The 18954-nt window shown below is 52.0% G+C and overlaps 1 protein-coding gene across 1 annotated transcript; it reads right to left on the bottom strand.

The window, feature by feature from the left end:
- Nucleotides 1-175: 175 nt before the first annotated feature.
- FOXB1 (forkhead box B1) lies at nucleotides 176-15862 on the bottom strand. Its single transcript, XM_069623084.1, has 2 exons — nucleotides 15180-15862; nucleotides 176-2679 (listed from the first exon to the last, which is right to left on the bottom strand). Exon 2 carries the CDS (start codon nucleotides 2658-2660, stop codon nucleotides 1728-1730), a length of 933 nt encoding a protein of 310 aa, XP_069479185.1. The 5' UTR covers nucleotides 2661-2679; nucleotides 15180-15862; the 3' UTR covers nucleotides 176-1727.
- Between the last annotated feature and the right edge of the window lie 3092 nt (nucleotides 15863-18954).

The following is an 18954-nucleotide window of genomic DNA, read 5'->3' as shown; positions in this document are numbered from 1 at the left end:
TCTAAAAACGAAAACAAGCATGAACTAATAAAAAAAGTGCTTTACGTGTTAACAAGTCCCATTCACAGTACGCCTACATCTCATCCGATATGTGTATTACCATCTCTTGCAATGCCCCCCCCCACCCCCCACACACACACACAGGTGCCCACCCCTCTCCCAGAGGGCTGCCAGGGCATCCCTGGCCAGTGGGCACCGCACAGAGTGTGCTCAAGTCACCCTGACACAACATATTGGGTCTCAACCCGACCTTCCGTGCCAGGGGCCGGCCCTGCGCGGGTTCACAAACCCCGGGGTGCTTTCAAGAAAGAGGCTGCGCGCGGTCGCGGGTTCACGCGGCGGATCGCGCTATTTGCACTGCACTAGCGCTTGAGGGCGGCTGTGCACAGTTCCAAGGGCACGGCACTTGGGGGGCAGCCATGAACATGGAGGTTTAACGAGACACGGCTAAGGAGGCGCCCGCTCTGGGTACAGAGATTGGGTGAAACACGCGTCCCCTGGCAGCACTGGTGGAATGGCTCGACTCTTGGGGTCTGAGCCTGAGGGCACAGATAGAGTGCGCCGGGCTAAGGGCAGGGGTGAGCAGATGCTCTGGCGACAAAGGTCTCGAGGGAGCGCGCCCCGTCGGTGCGCAGGCATGCCAGGGGGCTATAGGCCAGACCCGGCAGGGTGCACAGGCCGGAGGGCAAGGTGTGGAGTGGGGGGGGGGGGCACAGCTGATGGCCGAAGGTTTGCCTCGTTCCTACGAAAGCCATGTGATAATCGAGCACCGGCCGCACCGCACAGGGGCAGGCGCCGGCAGAAGGGAAGGCGGTTTAAAAGCAGCATATGTTCCACTAGGGGGCGCCTCAGCCACACCTTCCTCCGCCGCCAGCGCAGGACGAGCCCCTTCACACACCCTCTCGCACTCCCATGCCCCAGCAGCGGCTCCCAACAGCTCTGGTGAGTAGCACATATACAGGAAATCCCCGGAAATAGTCACTGTATTCGTACCTGCAGACACGTTAATAGACATGTATATACCCCACACACGTACATAAATAGATGGTTACACAATATTCCTCTCCATTCGGTGTGACATTGAAAAACCAACTCGGAGCGCTGGGAAATAGTTCTGACATCGAAGCACTGTGTGTCCACTATTATGACCACAATGAGTCACGAGGTACTGGCACCAGATTGGGGGAGGAGGGGCACGTGAAAGGGGGGTGTTCGATGCACACCGCATTCCTCCACGGAAAACAGCGTCATTTGCGACATTGTTCTGGGATGTTGACAGTTCACGGCATCGTTTGTGAAGAAGAGAAACCGCACAATAGTACAACATGGGACACACATGGACAGCAACGCGCGGCTTCCAGCGGCGAGTGCGTTATTCAACACACGGGGGAAAAGATGGGAGCAGAAGCTCGAGGCTGCCCCGTTCCTGCCTCGTGGTTGGTCGGGAAAGGCCCGGGGTGGGCACTTCATGGCTGGGGCAGTGTAACCATGATGTCCGGTGTCCTGTGCATTTGGTGGCCGGGGGCGTCCAGGAGGGGTGGGGTGTCGGCTCAGGAGGGCCACGTTATTGAAGAGGTCCACCAGGCCTTGCCTCGGCAGGGCCAAGTCGTTTCAAGAGGTTAGTTACCTGGCTAGCTTCCGAGACTCTCGGTGATGCGAGCAGGAGTAGGCGCACTTATATAGCGCGCAGCGGCATTGCGGCGAACCGTCTCTAGGCGCTGCACGGGTCAGTGTACGGCCACCGAGAGCAGGATGGAGGGCTGGCTGCCCATGGGGTCGCTGGGGGTGGCTGGGCTGCTCTGGCTGCTGGCTGACTGCGGCGACGTGGGGCTCAGCGACGAGGAGTTTTGGAGGATTGCCGAAATGGGCCCCGATAGGCCGGATGCCAGAGAGGGCTTGATGGGCACCGGGATCGCAGGCAGAGTCTGCCCCCCGTGGCACAGGGGCTTGAGGGGCACCCCGTAGGCCCCCATGCTGTACTCGCTGCCACCCATGGAGATGGGGGTGACGTTGTCCATCATGCCCGAGCTGTACATGGGGGCCCATCCCGCGCTCAGGTGCCCGCCCAGGTGCCCGGAGAGGGGGTAGGCGCCGGGGACGGGCTGCATGGCCGAGAAGGTCAGCCCGCCGGGGATCTTGTACTCGCGAGCGATGATGCTCTCGATGGCGAAGGGGTGCTTGAAGGTGCTGGTCGGGGAGCCGCCCAGGCCATAGGCCCCCGGGGGCAGGTGCGGCCCTTGCAAAGCGCTGAGTCGCAGCTTGGTCTGCTGCTGCAGGTAGTGCGCCGCCTCGGAGGCCTTGCTGGGCGCCAGGGAGTCGGCGCGCAGCACTTTGAAGCGCTTGCGGCGCCGCAGAAAGCTGCCGTTCTCGAACATGTCGCCGCAGCTGGGGTGCAGCGCCCAGAAGCTGCCCTTGCCCGGCTGGTCGGGCCGCCGCGGGATCTTGATGAAGCAGTCGTTGAAGGAGAGGTTGTGTCGCAGAGAGTTCTGCCAGCGCTGGGTGTTCTCTCGGTAGTAAGGGAAACGGTCCATGATGAATTTGTAGATCTCGCTCAGGGGCAACATCTTCTCCTGCGAGCTCTGGATGGCCATGGCCGTCAGCGAGATGTACGAGTAGGGCGGCTTCTGGTCACTGTACGTGTTCCTGCCCGGGCGAGGCATGCTGCACGGAGAGGGGGGTCTGCAGAGAGAAAGCAAGAACACAGCGGTTAGTAGGGAGCCAGAGGAAGGAATAAGCGAAAGAACGCGGAAGCAAGGAAGAGTGAGGAGCGATTAAGGGCAAAGAATGGGTGACACAAGAGCACACGTGTTAGGAGAGTGCACCCTCTATGACGGAGTGAAAGAAGTGTACCAACACAGTAGTGAACTCTGACTCTGGCAGGGGGCAGAGTAGGAAGGAAGGGAACAACGTGCAGCACATATATCAAGGGTTGCAGCCATGCTGGTTGAAAGCCAATTGGGTTGAAACCGATTTCAGTTTAGCTGCAACTGATATCCGGTGGTAGAAACCTGTGCTTTAACTTCACAGAGAACAGTTCTGGAATGGTGAGAATTTTTGCAAAAAGTAGTGGAGCTGTTAACAGCAAAGAATAAAAGTTGTGAAACTCCGCTCCCGACTGTTCCCGCTCACTTCGACCACTGCTATGAAGCGTAAGGGAGCAAAGACACGGTTTAGGAGGGAGCAAGGAACAGGTGGGCGGGGGGGGATGCATGCAGTAGAGAGAAAGGGCTGGGAAGCATGAGGGAGAAACACACGGATTAGAAGGGAGCAAGTAATAGGTGGCAGAAGTGAGCAAGTTCACATGGTTTTCAAGGAGCAAGGCAATAGGGTAAGTCATGAGGGAGGAAGGCACACAGGGTTAGGAGATCAGAAATAGATGGCAAAAGGGAGCTTGAACACAGATGTTAGGGGGGAGCAAGGAAGCGGATATTAGGAAGGAGTAAACAAATGGGTTAGGAGGCAAGCAATAGGTGGCCTGAGAGAGCAAAGCATGGGTGACAGGAGGGAGCACGGAATGGGGGCAGGAGGGAGCAAGGGCACATGGGTGTAAGCAAAGGGATTAGGGGCAGTGCTTTAAGTGGGCAGAGGATACGAACACTGCATCTGAGACAGGGACCTGACGGGGCTCCCTAAAGTCCCCTGCTAACGTCACCCCACTAGAAGCCAAGGCCTTTTTTTCTATAAGCGAGCGCATCAGGCTTTAGAAAAAACGGCCTTTTCATTGTGTCACCGAACTCTGCCACCCCCGCCAGGCACTCCTTCCACCTGAAATGCAGGGATCATCACCCAAGCAGCCCAGGTGCCAGGGTGATGATCAATGCAAAGTGGTGCCTGGCAGGGTCGGTGCAGCAACTAAGCAACACCCCTTACCTGGTCTGAATGCGGCCTGTACTGTAGTCCGCGGTTCTTTTGTCAAAATCGAGCCAGGGCTCGTTTCGGGGGTGTGGCCTAACAGGCAGCATTCAGGTGAGGCAAGGGTTACCTTAATTGAAACGCGACCCCAGGCCAGGCCATGTCCCTTTTTGGCCATACCTCCATAAGAGCCCCGGCTCGATTGTACAGGCCACTTAAAGCACTGGTTAGGGGCCAAAGAATGGGTGGCTGGATAGAGCTGGGAATGGGTGGGATGTTAAGAGGGAGCAAGGGACAGGTGGCGAGAGGGAGTAAGGAAATGGACTAGAGAGGGTTAAGCAAATGAGCTAACAGGCAAGACATGGGTGGTTGGAGGGAGCAAGGACACAGGGGTAAAGAGGGGGCATGGAAACGGGATAGGAAGGAGTATTCAATGGGTTATGAGGCATGAGTGAGCCAAGAACACAGACATTATGAGGCAAGGGATAAGGTGATGGGAGGAAGAAAGACACATGGTTCAGGAGGAAGCAAGTACCAGCTGTAAGAAGGAGAGTGGAATCGATGGCAAGAAAGAGTAATTGAGTGGGTTAGGAAGGAGTAAGGCAATGGGCTAGAAGACATGAGGGAGCAAAGAGCACATGCGTTATGTGGTGGGAGAGAGCAAGGACACCGGGGTCAGGATGGAGCATTGGATACATGGCTGGTGGAAGCAAGGACACTGGGGTAAGGATGGAGCATGGGATAGATGGCTGGTGGAATCAAGGAAACCGGGGTAAGGATTGAGCATTGCATACATGGCTGGTGGAAGCAAGGACACTGGGGTAAGGATGGAGCATGGGATAGATGGCTGGTGGAATCAAGGAAACTGGGGGTAAGGATGGAGCATGGGATAGATGGCTGGTGGAATCAAGGAAACTGGGGGTAAGGATGGAGCAATGGATACATGGGTGGTGGAAGCAAGGACACTGGGGTAAGAATGGAGAATCGGATAGATGGCTGGTGGAATCAAGGAAACTGGGGGTAAGGATGGAGCATTGGATACATGGCTCGTGGAAGCAAGGACACTGGGGTAAGGATGGAGCATGGGATACATGGCTGGTGGAAGCAAGGAACCAGGGGTCAGGATGGAGCATGAGATAGATGGCTGGTGGAATCAAGGAAACTGGGGTAAGGATGGAGCATGGGATAGATGGCTGGTGGAATCAAGGAAACTGGGGGTAAGGATGGAGCAATGGATACATGGGTGGTGGAAGCAAGGACACTGGGGTAAGAATGGAGAATCGGATAGATGGCTGGTGGAATCAAGGAAACTGGGGGTAAGGATGGAGCATTGGATACATGGCTCGTGGAAGCAAGGACACTGGGGTAAGGATGGAGCATGGGATACATGGCTGGTGGAAGCAAGGAACCAGGGGTCAGGATGGAGCATGAGATAGATGGCTGGTGGAATCAAGGAAACTGGGGTAAGGATGGAGCATTGGATACATGGCTGGTGGAAGCAAGGACACTGGGGTAAGGATGGAGCATGGGATAGATGGCTGGTGGAATCAAGGAAACCGGGGTAAGGATTGAGCATTGCATACATGGCTGGTGAAAGCAAGGGCACAGGGGTCAGGATGGAGCATGGGATACATGGCTGGTGGAAGCAAGGACACAGGGGCCAGGATGGAGTATGGGATACATGGCTGGTGGAAGCAAGGACACTGGGGTAAGGATGGAGCATTGGATACATGGCTGGTGGAATCAAGGACACTGGGGTCAGGATGGAGCATGGGATGGATGGCTGGTGGAAGCAAGGACACTGGGGTCAGGATGGAGCATGGGATAGATGGTTGGTGGAAGCAAGGACTCATGGGGTGAGGATGGGGCATGGGATACGTGGCTGGTGGAAGCAAGGAAACTGGGGTCAGGATGGAGCCTGGGATACATGGCTGTTTGAAGCAATGAGACAGGGGGTCAGGATGGAGCATGGGATACATGGCTGGTGGAAGCAAGGACACAGGGGTCTGGATGGAGCATGGGATAGATGGCTGGTGGAAGCAAGGACACATGGGTCAGGATGGAGCATGGGATAGATGGCTGGTGGAATCAAGGACACTGGGGTAAGGATGGAGCATGGGATACATGGTTGGTGGAATCAAGGACACTGGGGTAAGGATGGAGCATGGGATACATGCTGGTGGAAGCAAGGACACTGGGGTAAGGATGAAGCATGGGATACATGCTGGTGAAAGCAAGTACACTGGGGTCAGGTGGAGCATAGGACACATGGCTGGTGGAAGCAAGGACACAGGGGTAAGGATGGAGCATGGGATACATGCTGGTGGAAGCAAGGACACTGGGGTAAGGATGAAGCATGGGATACATGCTGGTGAAAGCAAGTACACTGGGGTCAGGTGGAGCATAGGACACATGGCTGGTGGAAGCAAGGACACAGGGGTCAGAATGGAGCATGGGATTGATGGCTGGTGGAAGCAAGGACAGTGGGTAAGGATGGAGCATGGGATACATGACTGGTGGAACCAAGGACACTGGGGTAAGGATGGAACATGGGAATGATGGCTGGTGGAAGCAAGGACACTGGGGTAAGAATGGAGATAGGGATACATGCTGGTGGAAGCAAGGACACTGGGGTAAGGATGGGGCATGGGATACATGCTGGTGGAAGCAAGGACACTGGGGTAAGGATGGAGCATGGGATAGATGGCTGATGGAAGCAAGGACACAGGGGTCAGGATGGAGCATGGGATACATGCTGGTGGAAGCAAGGACACTGGGGTAAGGATGGAGCATGGGATAGATGGCTAGTGGAAGCAAGGACACTGGGGTCAGGATGGATCATGGGATAGAAGGCTGGTGGAAGCAAGGACACAGGGGTCAGGATAGAGCATGGGATAGATGGCTGGTGGAATCAAGGACGCTGGGGTAAGGATGGAGCATGGGATACATGGCTGGTGGAAGCAAGGAACCAGGGGTCAGGATGGAGCATGAGATAGATGGCTGGTGGAAGCAATGACACTGGGTAAGGATGGAGCATGGGATACATGGCTGGTGGAACCATGGACACTGGGGTAAGGATGGAGCATGGGATGGATGGCTAGTGGAAGCAAGGACACAGGGGTCAGGATGGATCATGGGATAGAAGGCTGGTGGAAGCAAGGACACAGGGGTCAGGATGGAGCATGGGATAGATGGCTGGTGGAATCAAGGACACTGGGGTAAGGATGGAGCATGGGATACATGGCTGGTGGAAGCAAGGAACCAGGGGTCAGGATGGAGCATGAGATAGATGGCTGGTGGAAGCAATGACACTGGGTAAGGATGGAGCATGGGATACATGGCTGGTGGAACCATGGACACTGGGGTAAGGATGGAGCATGGGATAGATGGCTAGTGGAAGCAAGGACACAGGGGTCAGGATGGATCATGGGATAGAAGGCTGGTGGAAGCAAGGACACAGGGGTCAGGATGGAGCATGGGATAGATGGCTGGTGGAACCATGGACACTGGGGTAAGGATGGAGCATGGGATAGATGGCTAGTGGAAGCAAGGACACAGGGGTCAGGATGGATCATGGGATAGAAGGCTGGTGGAAGCAAGGACACTGGGTAAGGATGGAGCATGGGATACATGGCTGGTGGAACCATGGACACTGGGGTAAGGATGGAACATGGGATTGATGGCTGGTGGAAGCAAGGACACTGGATCCCTGGCAGACGTTTATGACCATGAACAGCAAACACTAAAGCAAAGAGGACCTTTCCCCTATTCAGATTCTATGAACTCCCACTGCGGAACGTGCAAGGGGGGGCCTGGGCCAGAGGCTCTTGAGTGCAGAATCTGCCTTTCATTTCTCACAGAGTTGGATTTATAGAGCACATTTTTTGATCTGCCCTTTTTTTTTATTAATCCTCATACATTGTGTGTGGTTGAATTTCTGAGGCCCACAATCCCCACTGGGGGTGGTGTGACGCAATGCCTGGGAGGCCTCGGTCTTTGCTAGCATTGATGGCGGTGTGAAAGTCCCATGAAAGTCCAAGCTTAAGCAGCCTCCTGCAGATCTTATTGTCGTTTTATGGAGGTCTCTCGTATGCTTTGGGAGGTGCAACATGCAGTGGCTGACAGTGGTTTTCTTATACGATTTGCTTATATCACGTGATTCAAAGGTTTTAATCATCATCTGCGATACGTTGCATGCGTTTTAATTGCCACCCTTTGTGCAGCTGTAGAATGTGTGAACATTCCTTTGTTAAGTTTTACGTAGTGGTTTTACCTGCTGTTTTTGCAGCATTGCCATTTCTATGATGTACTTTTGTAAAGTGTATTGAATTAACTGATCTTAAGATACGGGCTAGGAGGGAGCATGGGCCAGGGATAGGTAGGGTTGAGACGGAGCAAAGAGACAGACGTTAGACGTGTTAGAAGGCACGCGGGAATAAGGACACACCGGATAGGAAGGATCGAAGGCACAGGGGTTGGCTGGGAGCAAGGGGACAGCTTAAGATTGACCTGTGAGGAAGCAAGGGCAGAGGAGTGAGGAGGGAGCAAAGGCACAGGCGTTAGGTGGGAGCAAGGAAACTGCTTAAGACTGACATATGAGGGAGCAAGGACACAGGGGTTAGGTGGGAGCAAGGAAACAGCTTAAGACTGATATATGAGGGAGCGAGGAGGGAGCAAGGACACAGAGATTAGGTGGGAGCAAAAACAGAAGTTAACTGGGACCCAGGACAAGGGACAGAAGGCATGAAGGAAGGAATACACGCTGCATAGGAAGGAATGAAGACACAGGGGTTAGGTGGGAGCTAGAGAGCTGAAGCACAAGGGTTAGAGGGCATTAGGGAGCAAGGACAGAGGGGGTTGGAAGCAGGACTATAAGGACTGTGTTATTAGTGAGCTAGGACACTAGTTACTATGCCATAGGGAAGAGTAGGGAGCAGGGATGGGGGAATGAGTAGGGAGCAAAGGTATGCTGTATTATGCTAAGGACTTGCAAATCACGTCTTCACCAACTAATTACCCATTGGCACACTTGTAATGGCAAGTGAAATACGAATAAGATGGAACCTTTTGGGTCAATGATTAAGTTCCAAAGACTTCTGGAATCTCTGGTGGTCTTAAGTGGTATATGGGTTAGGAGAAGGGGTCTAGTCCTAAAAATTAAAGTGTGGGACTCATCAACAAACGCAATGGGATGCAAAGTCGCCAGAAGTTAGCATATCAAGGTGAAATATGCACATTTCATTAAATTGGCTTTACATAACCACCCAAACTGCACAGGACGAATCACATCTGAGTTTCATAAAATCAACACACAAACAAAACCAATAGAGGATATTTTCCTCCCATCGTGTTTTGACAACGTTAAAATGTGTGCATGTTTTAAACTCCACGAACCAATACAATTATTTTCTTTGGAACCTGCAGCACCGAAATGCGACTATTTGTTTGTTATGTTTTAATCGGGTCATATAGTGCAGTGGTGAAGTGCCTGGCCTTCAAACCTGGTGACTGTGGTTTGAATCCCCGAGATCATCTTTCATTCATAAATTCAAACAGGACATTCAATGCTTCTCATTTTAGCTGGGGGGGACTGAGTCCACCCTCTGAATAAAGTGGGTGGACCCCGTCCCCCGCGTGTATCCTCGACTTGAGCCCTGGTTAGGAGCGAGGCAAGCTGGAGCAAAGGCAGATGTTGGGGGGCGTAAGATCATGGGATTGGATGGAGGTCAGCAATGGAAGTGGGGTAATAGCAGTGTCCCTAGCGTACCAAAGGAATGATCCCTGCTTTCCTGCCCTGCTCCCCACAAACCACATCGAAACGCCCCTCCCAAGTACAATACAAACCCCCAAACACATGCGCGTGCTATTTAAGGGAACATTCAGTGGAGTGCACTGGTGTGCAAGTTTCAACTACTTTCTACACTTTATTTTAAAACGAGGCCATTCTTTTTCAAATAAAAGTATAGGAACTGGCTAATGGACGCGGCAGCTGCTCTTGTGGCGCAGGCGGCCCCAGTTCTTCTGAAGCCCCCACAGTGGCCGAAGGCCTGTGCCCGCCTCTTGGGGACTGCAATATCAGGAGTCACTCATTCCGTTTTGCAGGGAGGGGGCATGTTTGGTGATATTCCACGGAGTAAGGGCACGGAGTAGGGGGGAAGTGAGCGCAATGCAGGGCTAGGACGGAAGGAGAGCGGGCAAGAAATGCTTAGGGGGTAAGAGAGAGCAGTGCCAACGTTTAGGAGTGAGAGGGGGCACTGACCAGGATTGTCGCCAGGGTTAGTAGCAATAGGGAGAAGGGATCAGGAAGGGGGAGCATGTGAAACGGGACTGTGGCACTGTTGACGGTGAAGGTAGGGGGCGTGAAAAGAGCTTTTGGAAGGGGCAGAGTATCCGCAGCAGGAGAGCAGGGGGGGGAGGGGCAGATTGGTCAGGGACTCTGACGCGCACACTATGTGTACTTTTGCGATGATGTTAATGTGGATCAAATCCACGTGCACCTTTTTACAGTTTGCCAATTTAGCAGTGGTCCAACATGTCTGTGCTCACTGGGGGGAGGGGGAGGTTCATTATAGCTTGCCAGTGAGGCAAAAGGGGCGACAATAATATGCTTAACTCTTGCTATTGGATTGATAAGTAGCTGATTCCAAGGGGCAATTTTTTTTTGGGGGGGGGGGGTGTTTGCCCCCCCATACACACCTTTTGTGGCACACCATTTTGGCCGTCTCCTTTTGATTTAGATGTCGTGTCCCACCAACATGTTCAGAAAAGAGAGACTCCAGTGACTGATTCCACGATTCACATTTGAAAGGTGGGACCGTTTCAGGGTGTCACGTTCTCTGTTCAAAAAGCAGCACAAATGGTGAACATCGGAGCTTGTCATCTTTCTGCACCAGTGAAACGCTTCCGCTTCATATTAAGGCCCAGAGCACGTAATCTAGTGGCCCTGGTGTCTGAGTGTGAACTCCAGCAGTAAAAAGGAATTTCACGTGCACTGCAGATGCACCTGGATGTCACTGGGACCGGAAGGAGGCACGGCAGTTCTATTGTGTAATCCAGCAGAAGCACAGAGCTCCGAGGCTCAGAGGCTTGCATTTACACTGGACAAATACATAACTAAAACTCCACTAGCATGGCGGCCTGAGTGTGCAGTCTAAATGCACGGGACGGTGCATGGACTACGCAAGCGTGTTGGTCTAAGAGTGCCCTCCAGGGGCACACGGGGTTGGGCGGGCACACCAAAGGTGCAGTAGTGACATTTGGGACTGCAGAGCTTATGGGTCTGAGTGTGCACTTTAGACCCATAGGGCTGTGCATGCACTGGGTGGGCGTGTGGGTCTAAGTGTGCAAACCAGGATCAGAGGGGGGCGAGTACTCATGAGGCACACGAGTTAGAGTGTGCACTGTAGATGGACATGGATCTGTAGAGGCAAGTGAGAGTGCACACTGCAGGGGTGAGGGATCCTGAGTGTGACTCCAGAGATGGATGGGTCCTAGTGTACACTGGAGAGGCACACAGGCTATGTCTACTCCAACTAGGTAAGTAGATCTCAGTGTGCACTCATGGAACTCATGGGTCTGAGTCTGCACCCTAGACATATAGGACTGTGCATGCACTGCGTGTGGGTCTAAGTGTGCAATCCAGTATCAGAGGGGTACGAGTACACACGAGGCACAGGAGTTAGTGTGCACACTGTAGATATACATGTATCTGTAGAGGCAAGCGAGTTAGAGTGCACACTGCAGGGGTGAGTGATCCTGAGTCTGTCACCAGAGTTGGATGGGTCCTAGTGTACACTGGAGAGGCACACAGGCTGTGTCTACTACGCCTAGGTAAGTAGATCTCAGTGTGCACTCATGGAACTCATGGGTCTGAGTCTGCACCCTAGACATATAGGACTGTGCATGCACTGCGTGTGGGTCTAAGTGTGCAATCCAGTATCAGAGGGGTACGAGTACACACGAGGCACAGGAGTTAGTGTGCACACTGTAGATATACATGTATCTGTAGAGGCAAGCGAGTTAGAGTGCACACTGCAGGGGTGAGTGATCCTGAGTCTGTCACCAGAGTTGGATGGGTCCTAGTGTACACTGGAGAGGCACACAGGCTGTGTCTACTACGCCTAGGTAAGTAGATCTAAGTGTGCACTTTAGGAACTCATGTGTTTGAGTGGGTTCTAACATGCACAGAAGTTAGAGTGCCTATGGATTGAGGGTGTACTTTAGAGGCACATTGCTCTGCTTGCACTGCATGCTCATGTGGGTGTAAGTGTGCAATCTCGTTTCACATGGGTTTGATGGTGAACTTGATGGGCACAGGTGCTGCAGCTGCACGTGGATCTGAAGGTGCACTATCGAGGCACAGGGCGGCAATGCATGGTCATGTGGGTGTAAGTGTGCAATGTCGTGTCACATGGGTCTGATAGTGAACTTGATGGGCACAGGTTCTGCAGCTGCACGTTGATCTGAGGGTGCACTTTCGAGGCACGGGGCGGCAATGCATGGTCATGTGGGTGTAAGTGTGCAATGTCGTTACACATGGGTATGATAGTGAACTTGATGGGCACAGGTGCTGCAGCTGCACATTGATCTGAGGGTGCACTTTCGAGGCACGGGGCGGCAATGCATGCTCATGTGGGTGTAAGTGTGCAATGTCGTTACACATGGGTATGATAGTGAACTTGATGGGCACAGGTGCTGCAGCTGCACGTTGATCTGAGGGTGCACTTTCGAGGCACGGGGCGGCAATGCATGCTCATGTGGGTGTAAGTGTGCAATCTCGTTTCACATGGGTTTGATGTGAACTTGATGGGCAATGGTGCTGCAGCTACACGTTGATCTGAGGGTGCACTTTCGAGGCACGGGGCGGCAATGCATGGTCATGTGGGTGTAAGTGTGCAATGTCGTGTCACATGGGTATGATAGTGAACTTGATGGGCCCAGGTGCTGCAGCTGCACGTTGATCTGAGGGTGCACTTTCGAGGCACGGGGCGGTAATGCATGGTCATGTGGGTGTAAGTGTGCAGTGTAGTGTCACATGGGTCTGATAGTGAACTTGATGGGCCCAGGTGCTGCAGCTGCACGTTGATCTGAGGGTGCACTTTCGAGGCACGGGGCGGCAATGCATGTTCATGTGGGTGTAAGTGTGCAATGTCGTTTCACATGGGCTTAATAGTGATCTCGATGGGGACATGGCTTAGAGCAGGTGCTGCAGCTGCACATGGATCTAAGGGTGCACTGTCGAGGCACGGTGTACAGGCATGTGGGTGTAAGTGTGCACCCCCGAGTCACATGAGCTTGAAAGTGAAGTCGGTGGGACAGGAGATAGAGCAGGCATTGCACATGACCCAGCGGCTGCATCACCTAGGCATTTGGGCGTAAGTGTGCACTCGAAAGTTTCGGAGCTCTGCGTGTGAGTGTGAACTCCGGCCATTTAGTCGTCCTACTGTACACTCTAGAGGCCCCATTACGTTTTTGGGGGGCCAGCAGCGGAACGGGGACCAAGTGCACTCTGCACAGATAACTGGGGCAAGTAAAGTGTGGTCTACGGGTGCCCTCCACACGGAGGGATCTAAAGATGCAGTCTGGCGGCAGGGGAGCTGTGATTGTAACTGTATAGCGCCCGGAAGCCGACTCCTCCGTCTATAGCACCGAATCTTGGAAGACAAGAGAACACCACGTTCAGTGTCCTGAGGAAAATATAGAGGGGGACAAAGGACACGGACATACAAATACAAAGGCTGCTCAGACATCGTGCTCTGTGCGCGGGGCAATGTGTCAAATGTGTTCAACTGTATGTAGATGCATGATAGCGGCAAAGCCAGACATAAGCGGATAGAAACGGAAAGACACATACGTGATCATTCAAGTGGAGGCGTATAGAGGGGGGACGATACCGACACAGATGAATAGATAGAACGATATATACACAGACAGGCGGACAAGCAGCAAGAAAGAGTGATAGATAGACAGACAGATAGGCGGGCTGACGGACAGGTAGGCAGACAGCCAGAGAGATAGGTAGATGGATGTGCAGGTAGAGAGATAGATAGATATATTGATTGATAGGGACAGAGACTGATAGATTGATATGTAGAGTGATAGATAGAAATATAGATAGATAGATAGATAGATAGATAGATAGATAGATAGATAGATAGATAGATATAGATTTTTAGATAGGTAGATAGATGTGTAGGTAGAGAGATAGATAAGTAGAGAGAAAGCTAGATAGATAGAGAGAGATAGACAGATTTGTAGATAGATAGATAGATAGATAGATAGATAGATAGATAGACGTGTAGGTAGAGAGATAGATAGATTGATAGGTAGAGAGATAGATAGATAGATAGATAGATAGATAGATAGATAGATAGATAGATAGAGAGATAGCCAGATTTGTAGATAGATAGATAGATAGATAGATAGATAGATAGATAGATAGATAGACGTGTAGGTAGAGAGATAGATAGATTGATAGGTAGAGAGAAAGATAGATAGAGAGAGATAGACAGATTTGTAGGTAGATAGATAGATAGATAGATAGACATTTAGATAGAGAGAGAGAGGGGGGAGAGAGAGAGAGAGAGAGAGATAGGCAGAGAGATAGACAGATAGTCGGACGGACAGACAGGTAGGCAGACAGCCAGAGAGATGGGTAGATAGATTTGTAGGTAGAGAGATATATAGATATATTGATTGATAGGGACAGAGACAGATAGATTGATATGTAGAGTGAAAGATAGAAAGATAGATAGATAGATAGATAGATATAGATAGATAGAGATAGATTTTTAGATAGGTAGAGAGATAGATAGATTGGTAGGTAGAGAGAAAGCTAGATAGATAGAGAGAGATAGACAGATTTGTAGGTAGATAGATAGATAGATAGATAGATGTGTAGGTAGAGAGATAGATAGATTGATAGGTAGAGAGATAGATAGAGAGATAGACAGATTTGTAGATAGATAGATAGATAGACAGATAGATGTGTAGGTAGAGAAATAGATTGATAGGTAAAGAGATGGATAGATAGAGAGATAGACAGATTTGTAGATAGATAGATAGATAGATAGATAGATAGATAGATAGATAGATAGATAGATAGATAGATAGATAGATAGATAGATTTGTAGGCAGAGAGATAGACAGATAGACGGGCGGACGCACAGGTAGGCAGACAGCCTGAGAGATAGGTAGATAGATTTGTAAGTAGAGAGATGGATATATTGATAGGTAGAGAGATAGATTGACAGGTAGTGAGATAGATTGGTAGGTAGAGAAAGAGATAGAGAGATAGATTGCTAGGCAGAAAGGTGTCGACATCCCACCTTAGAATTGCTGTAAAATGAGAGTCCGCATCCGGATTGTAGGCGAGTCGTGGCCGTTTCCGGGATATGTATTTCTTTCTTGGGCTTTCGGCGCTGGACTTCGCAGCCTTTTGGAGTTGCTCCCCCGAATCTCCGGAGTTGCTGCTCCGCAGTATCACTGGAAGGTGTTCTCTTGGTCTGCGGTTCCAGGGACCTCTCGTGGTTTTAGCCGGAGTATTCCGCTGGATCGCGGGGACCTGGTCCCGCCGAGCTCTGGGGCTTGTCCCCGAGGTCCTGCGCTTGCTCCCGCGGCTCTCTGCTACGTGCTCGCTGGAATACGCGAAGCTCTTGTTGGGGTGCGCAGCGATCTCTTGGAGTTCTTTCACTGAGTCTATAAAGCTTTCTTCCCGGAACTATCGGAGGTGCTTGCTGGACATTTAAAGTTATTCGTCTGGATCATTCGGATGGGGTCTGCTGTGCCTGGGGGTGGCCCCTGTGTTTCTCAGCGCTGTTCCCCTGGGTGGTTTGGGGGCGATCCTTCAGTGACCCCGTCTCTAGCAGAGTGTATGCCCTCGCTGCCGCCCAAACCGACTCTCGGCCGCTTTCCAGTTCCGCAGCAGGATGGGGCAGTCTGGGGCTGGGCGAAGCAAGGCGGGGGGCTGTCCAGCTCCTGGCGGATGTGCGCTCAGCTCAGGCAGCACCTCCTCCCCGCGTCCTTCCTGGAAGCATCTGAGCGCATTCTGTGGTGTGACATGAGCAATAGAGCCCCCTGCAGAGGCAGCCCCAATTATTGTGCACTTCTGAGCTATCAGATGACAATCACCCTGGGAGGGGAAGGGGGAGCCGCGGGGAGGGGTACGGGGAGGGGCCTTAGTGGGAGCGCAGAGAATGCAAGACCTGCCTCATTGAAACTTTTTCACTTGGACACTTCAGTCCATGGAACGCAGGCGACGGGTGCACGTGCTTCTGCCACAGAACGGACGTGCCTCTGCTTGTGTGGGATTGCGCACGGACGGCCAATCGCCGTGCGCGCCTCCAACTATTCTGTTGGTGCGCCTCTGCTCCCGTTTGCACGTGTGAGCCGATCTTGCTGCCTGCGTCAGTTACGCGCATTTTGCGGTCTTTCTTTAGGGTCCGTGTGTGTGTTCGCGGATGTTTGTGGTATGTGCTCGTATGTTTGCGTGCTGTTCGTTGTATTCCTGTGGTGGGGGCGCTTTCCTTAGTGGGGCTGTACGCGGCATCCTTGCGCTGGGAAGTCCTTTGAGCTGTGCCTGCGTTTCTCACTTTCACACGTGCAGCGCATTGAGGGTGAGGGTGTGGGGGAGGGGATTTACCCAAGGGGGTGGCTATCCCAGGAACATCGCTTGTCTTTGACCCTGCGTTTGTTCGTTGTTGTTGTCAAGAGTCGATGTCCTTAGCCACACTTAGCGCTAGCCGAGGGGCGCTACGCGCGTCACAGCCGGCAGGGTGAGAGACACCTTCATGCACAGGGTCAGTGTTTTGAGGCACAGCCGAATCCACGGACTCGGAGACAATGCACGGGCAAGGTGTACTGTCCACCGGCTTGCTACCAAACACGAACATGGCTCGGCTGGCAAAGCCAACACATCCTGCTTGTTATAGCGCCATGCCCCGTGTGTTGCGCTTGGAGACAGGTCTTTCCCCGTCTTAATTTAATCGTTTCTGTCCTTTTGGGGTCTCAGGAGGGGTCAAAGTGGACTCGGATTGATAACTCGCTGGCTGACCGGAACAGGTGGATCCCCTCCACCAGTCACGCTAAGAGCCCGGGTAAATCCTGAGTGATTGTTTTCTAACTAACGTCGCAGGATTGAGCTGCGCACAGGAGTGATGCACTCGCATTTAGTGTGTCAATAGTTAACGATGAGCAGTGCGCTTGCTTTGCGTGTGTAATTTGTTTAAAATCAGTAAAACTCTTGTTTGGAGACTGCAGTGTGTCCTTTGTTTGATGAAGAGGGGCAGTGCTCTTGATTTAGGTGCGTCAATGTATTTAAGGCGAGTAATGCAAGTGTTTCATTATGTGGAGCAGGCGGCCGGGCCAGTGAGTGACACCAGGCACAGATATTCTTTGAAAGACATTAAGCTGCATCTATACCATTTATCAAGTTAAATGCAACAATAATCCATACATGAATGATATCATAGAGCTTGTGAAAAGTGGGTCCCAGGGGTCCCGAGACCACCCCTCCGCCCTCCCAAGTTCATGATGAGGTGAAAGGCCAGAAATGCCCGCAGCCACCCATTTTATTTTGGATGAATCCCAAGTGCACCAATGAGTGACAAGTACACCGAAAGGTATCCCCTCAGCCAACCATACAGACCGAATCCTGTGCACATCTTCACAGGTATAGGAGAAAAAACCGAGATGGTGGATGGAAATGCCCTTAGGGACTGCCTCGACTGAGCACCAAGAAGCTAAGATGCTGGCATCATTAGTGACACCACGACATAGCAGCGTTAGAGTCTGCACTGCACCACACAAACACACACTCGAATACATGAGGAACATGAGAATTCAGTTCTATCGCTAGAGGACAGATAGCATGCACATACAGTCATTGCTTTCATTATTTTTGTCATTAGCCAAGTGCAGTTACGCAGAACCGCAAAGCACAAGAGATCCAGAGCAAGCTTGCTGCTGCTTAAAGTCAATAGTAGTGTGGACATACAGGAGTGCAGATGGAATCAAATTGAACCACATATAGCAAATCCATAGGGAATTAAATGGACTGAGTTGACACAGGCTGCACAGAGAGCAAGACGCGTGAGACAGGCCCACAGCCAAGGTAAGAGATATGAGGAAACATTCCAATCCCCAGATGACAAAGAGACCAGCTGCAGAGAAATGAAAAACATCCTCATAATTGTAAGCTGCAGAGCTCAATTTCGTGGTCTCTAAACTCGTGATGCAGTCAGACGAGACAATGGACAGTCATCCATGGTGAGAAAGGGGAGCCGATCCCATCAAGACAGATGCAGACTGCAACAAGTGTTGCAACAGGAGAATATTCTCATAGGCAAAGTTGGTGTACACAAGTTACAATACAAACACAGCGGCGGTAAACAAGAGCCCTGCGGTGCAAGGGTGTAAGGGTGTAAGCGGCGCTGGGAAGGCAATACGGCAGGTTATTGCAGACGTTTGTTCGAAGTTTGGTCAAGTTACAGCAGGTCTGGATGGTGGAAAAATGTTAGGCGTCTTCAAACATGGTCCATAATATCCACTCTTCTTTTAGTGGCTGCAGTTGTCACAATTGGGGTACTATGGCATAAGGGATCTGAAGGAGTATGCATGGAAGACTCAAGACTGGTACAAAACGGTGAGGGAAAAGGTTGTGCCAGAGGTGAAGCCCGCTCAGGAGTAAAGGGCGCGGCTGTTTCTGCTGTTCGGCTGGGTCCTTCTCTATTGCTGCACTTTGTTTCCATGATCCCCTGAACTTTCCACCTTATCAGGAAGAAGCCGCTTCGACTCGCGTGAGTCTGTCAGCAGGAGCTGGCAGCAGTTTGAAGCGAGCGGCTCATCATTTGGAATCCCCGCGTGACATCCGTCACGTGACTACTTTGGCCACACCTCCAGGAAGTCCTCCTGCATAAAAGCAGAACAGCGCGACCCTTGCGGCGTGAAGCCCGCTCAGGAGTAAAGGGCGCGACTGTTTCTGCTGTTCGGCTGGGTCCTTCTCTATTGCTGCGCTTTGTTTCCATGATCCCCTGAACTTTCCACCTTATCAGGAAGAAGCCGCTCTGACTCGTGTGAGTCTGTCAGCAGGAGCTGGCAGCAGTT

This window comes from Ambystoma mexicanum, chromosome 11 (assembly GCF_040938575.1).
Source record: "Ambystoma mexicanum isolate Mex_15411 chromosome 11, UKY_AmexF1_1, whole genome shotgun sequence".
In the NCBI taxonomy this organism is placed as follows: Eukaryota; Metazoa; Chordata; class Amphibia; order Caudata; family Ambystomatidae; genus Ambystoma; species Ambystoma mexicanum.
Note: the sequence above shows the minus strand (reverse complement) of the source record. Positions and strands in the feature narration are given on the sequence as shown.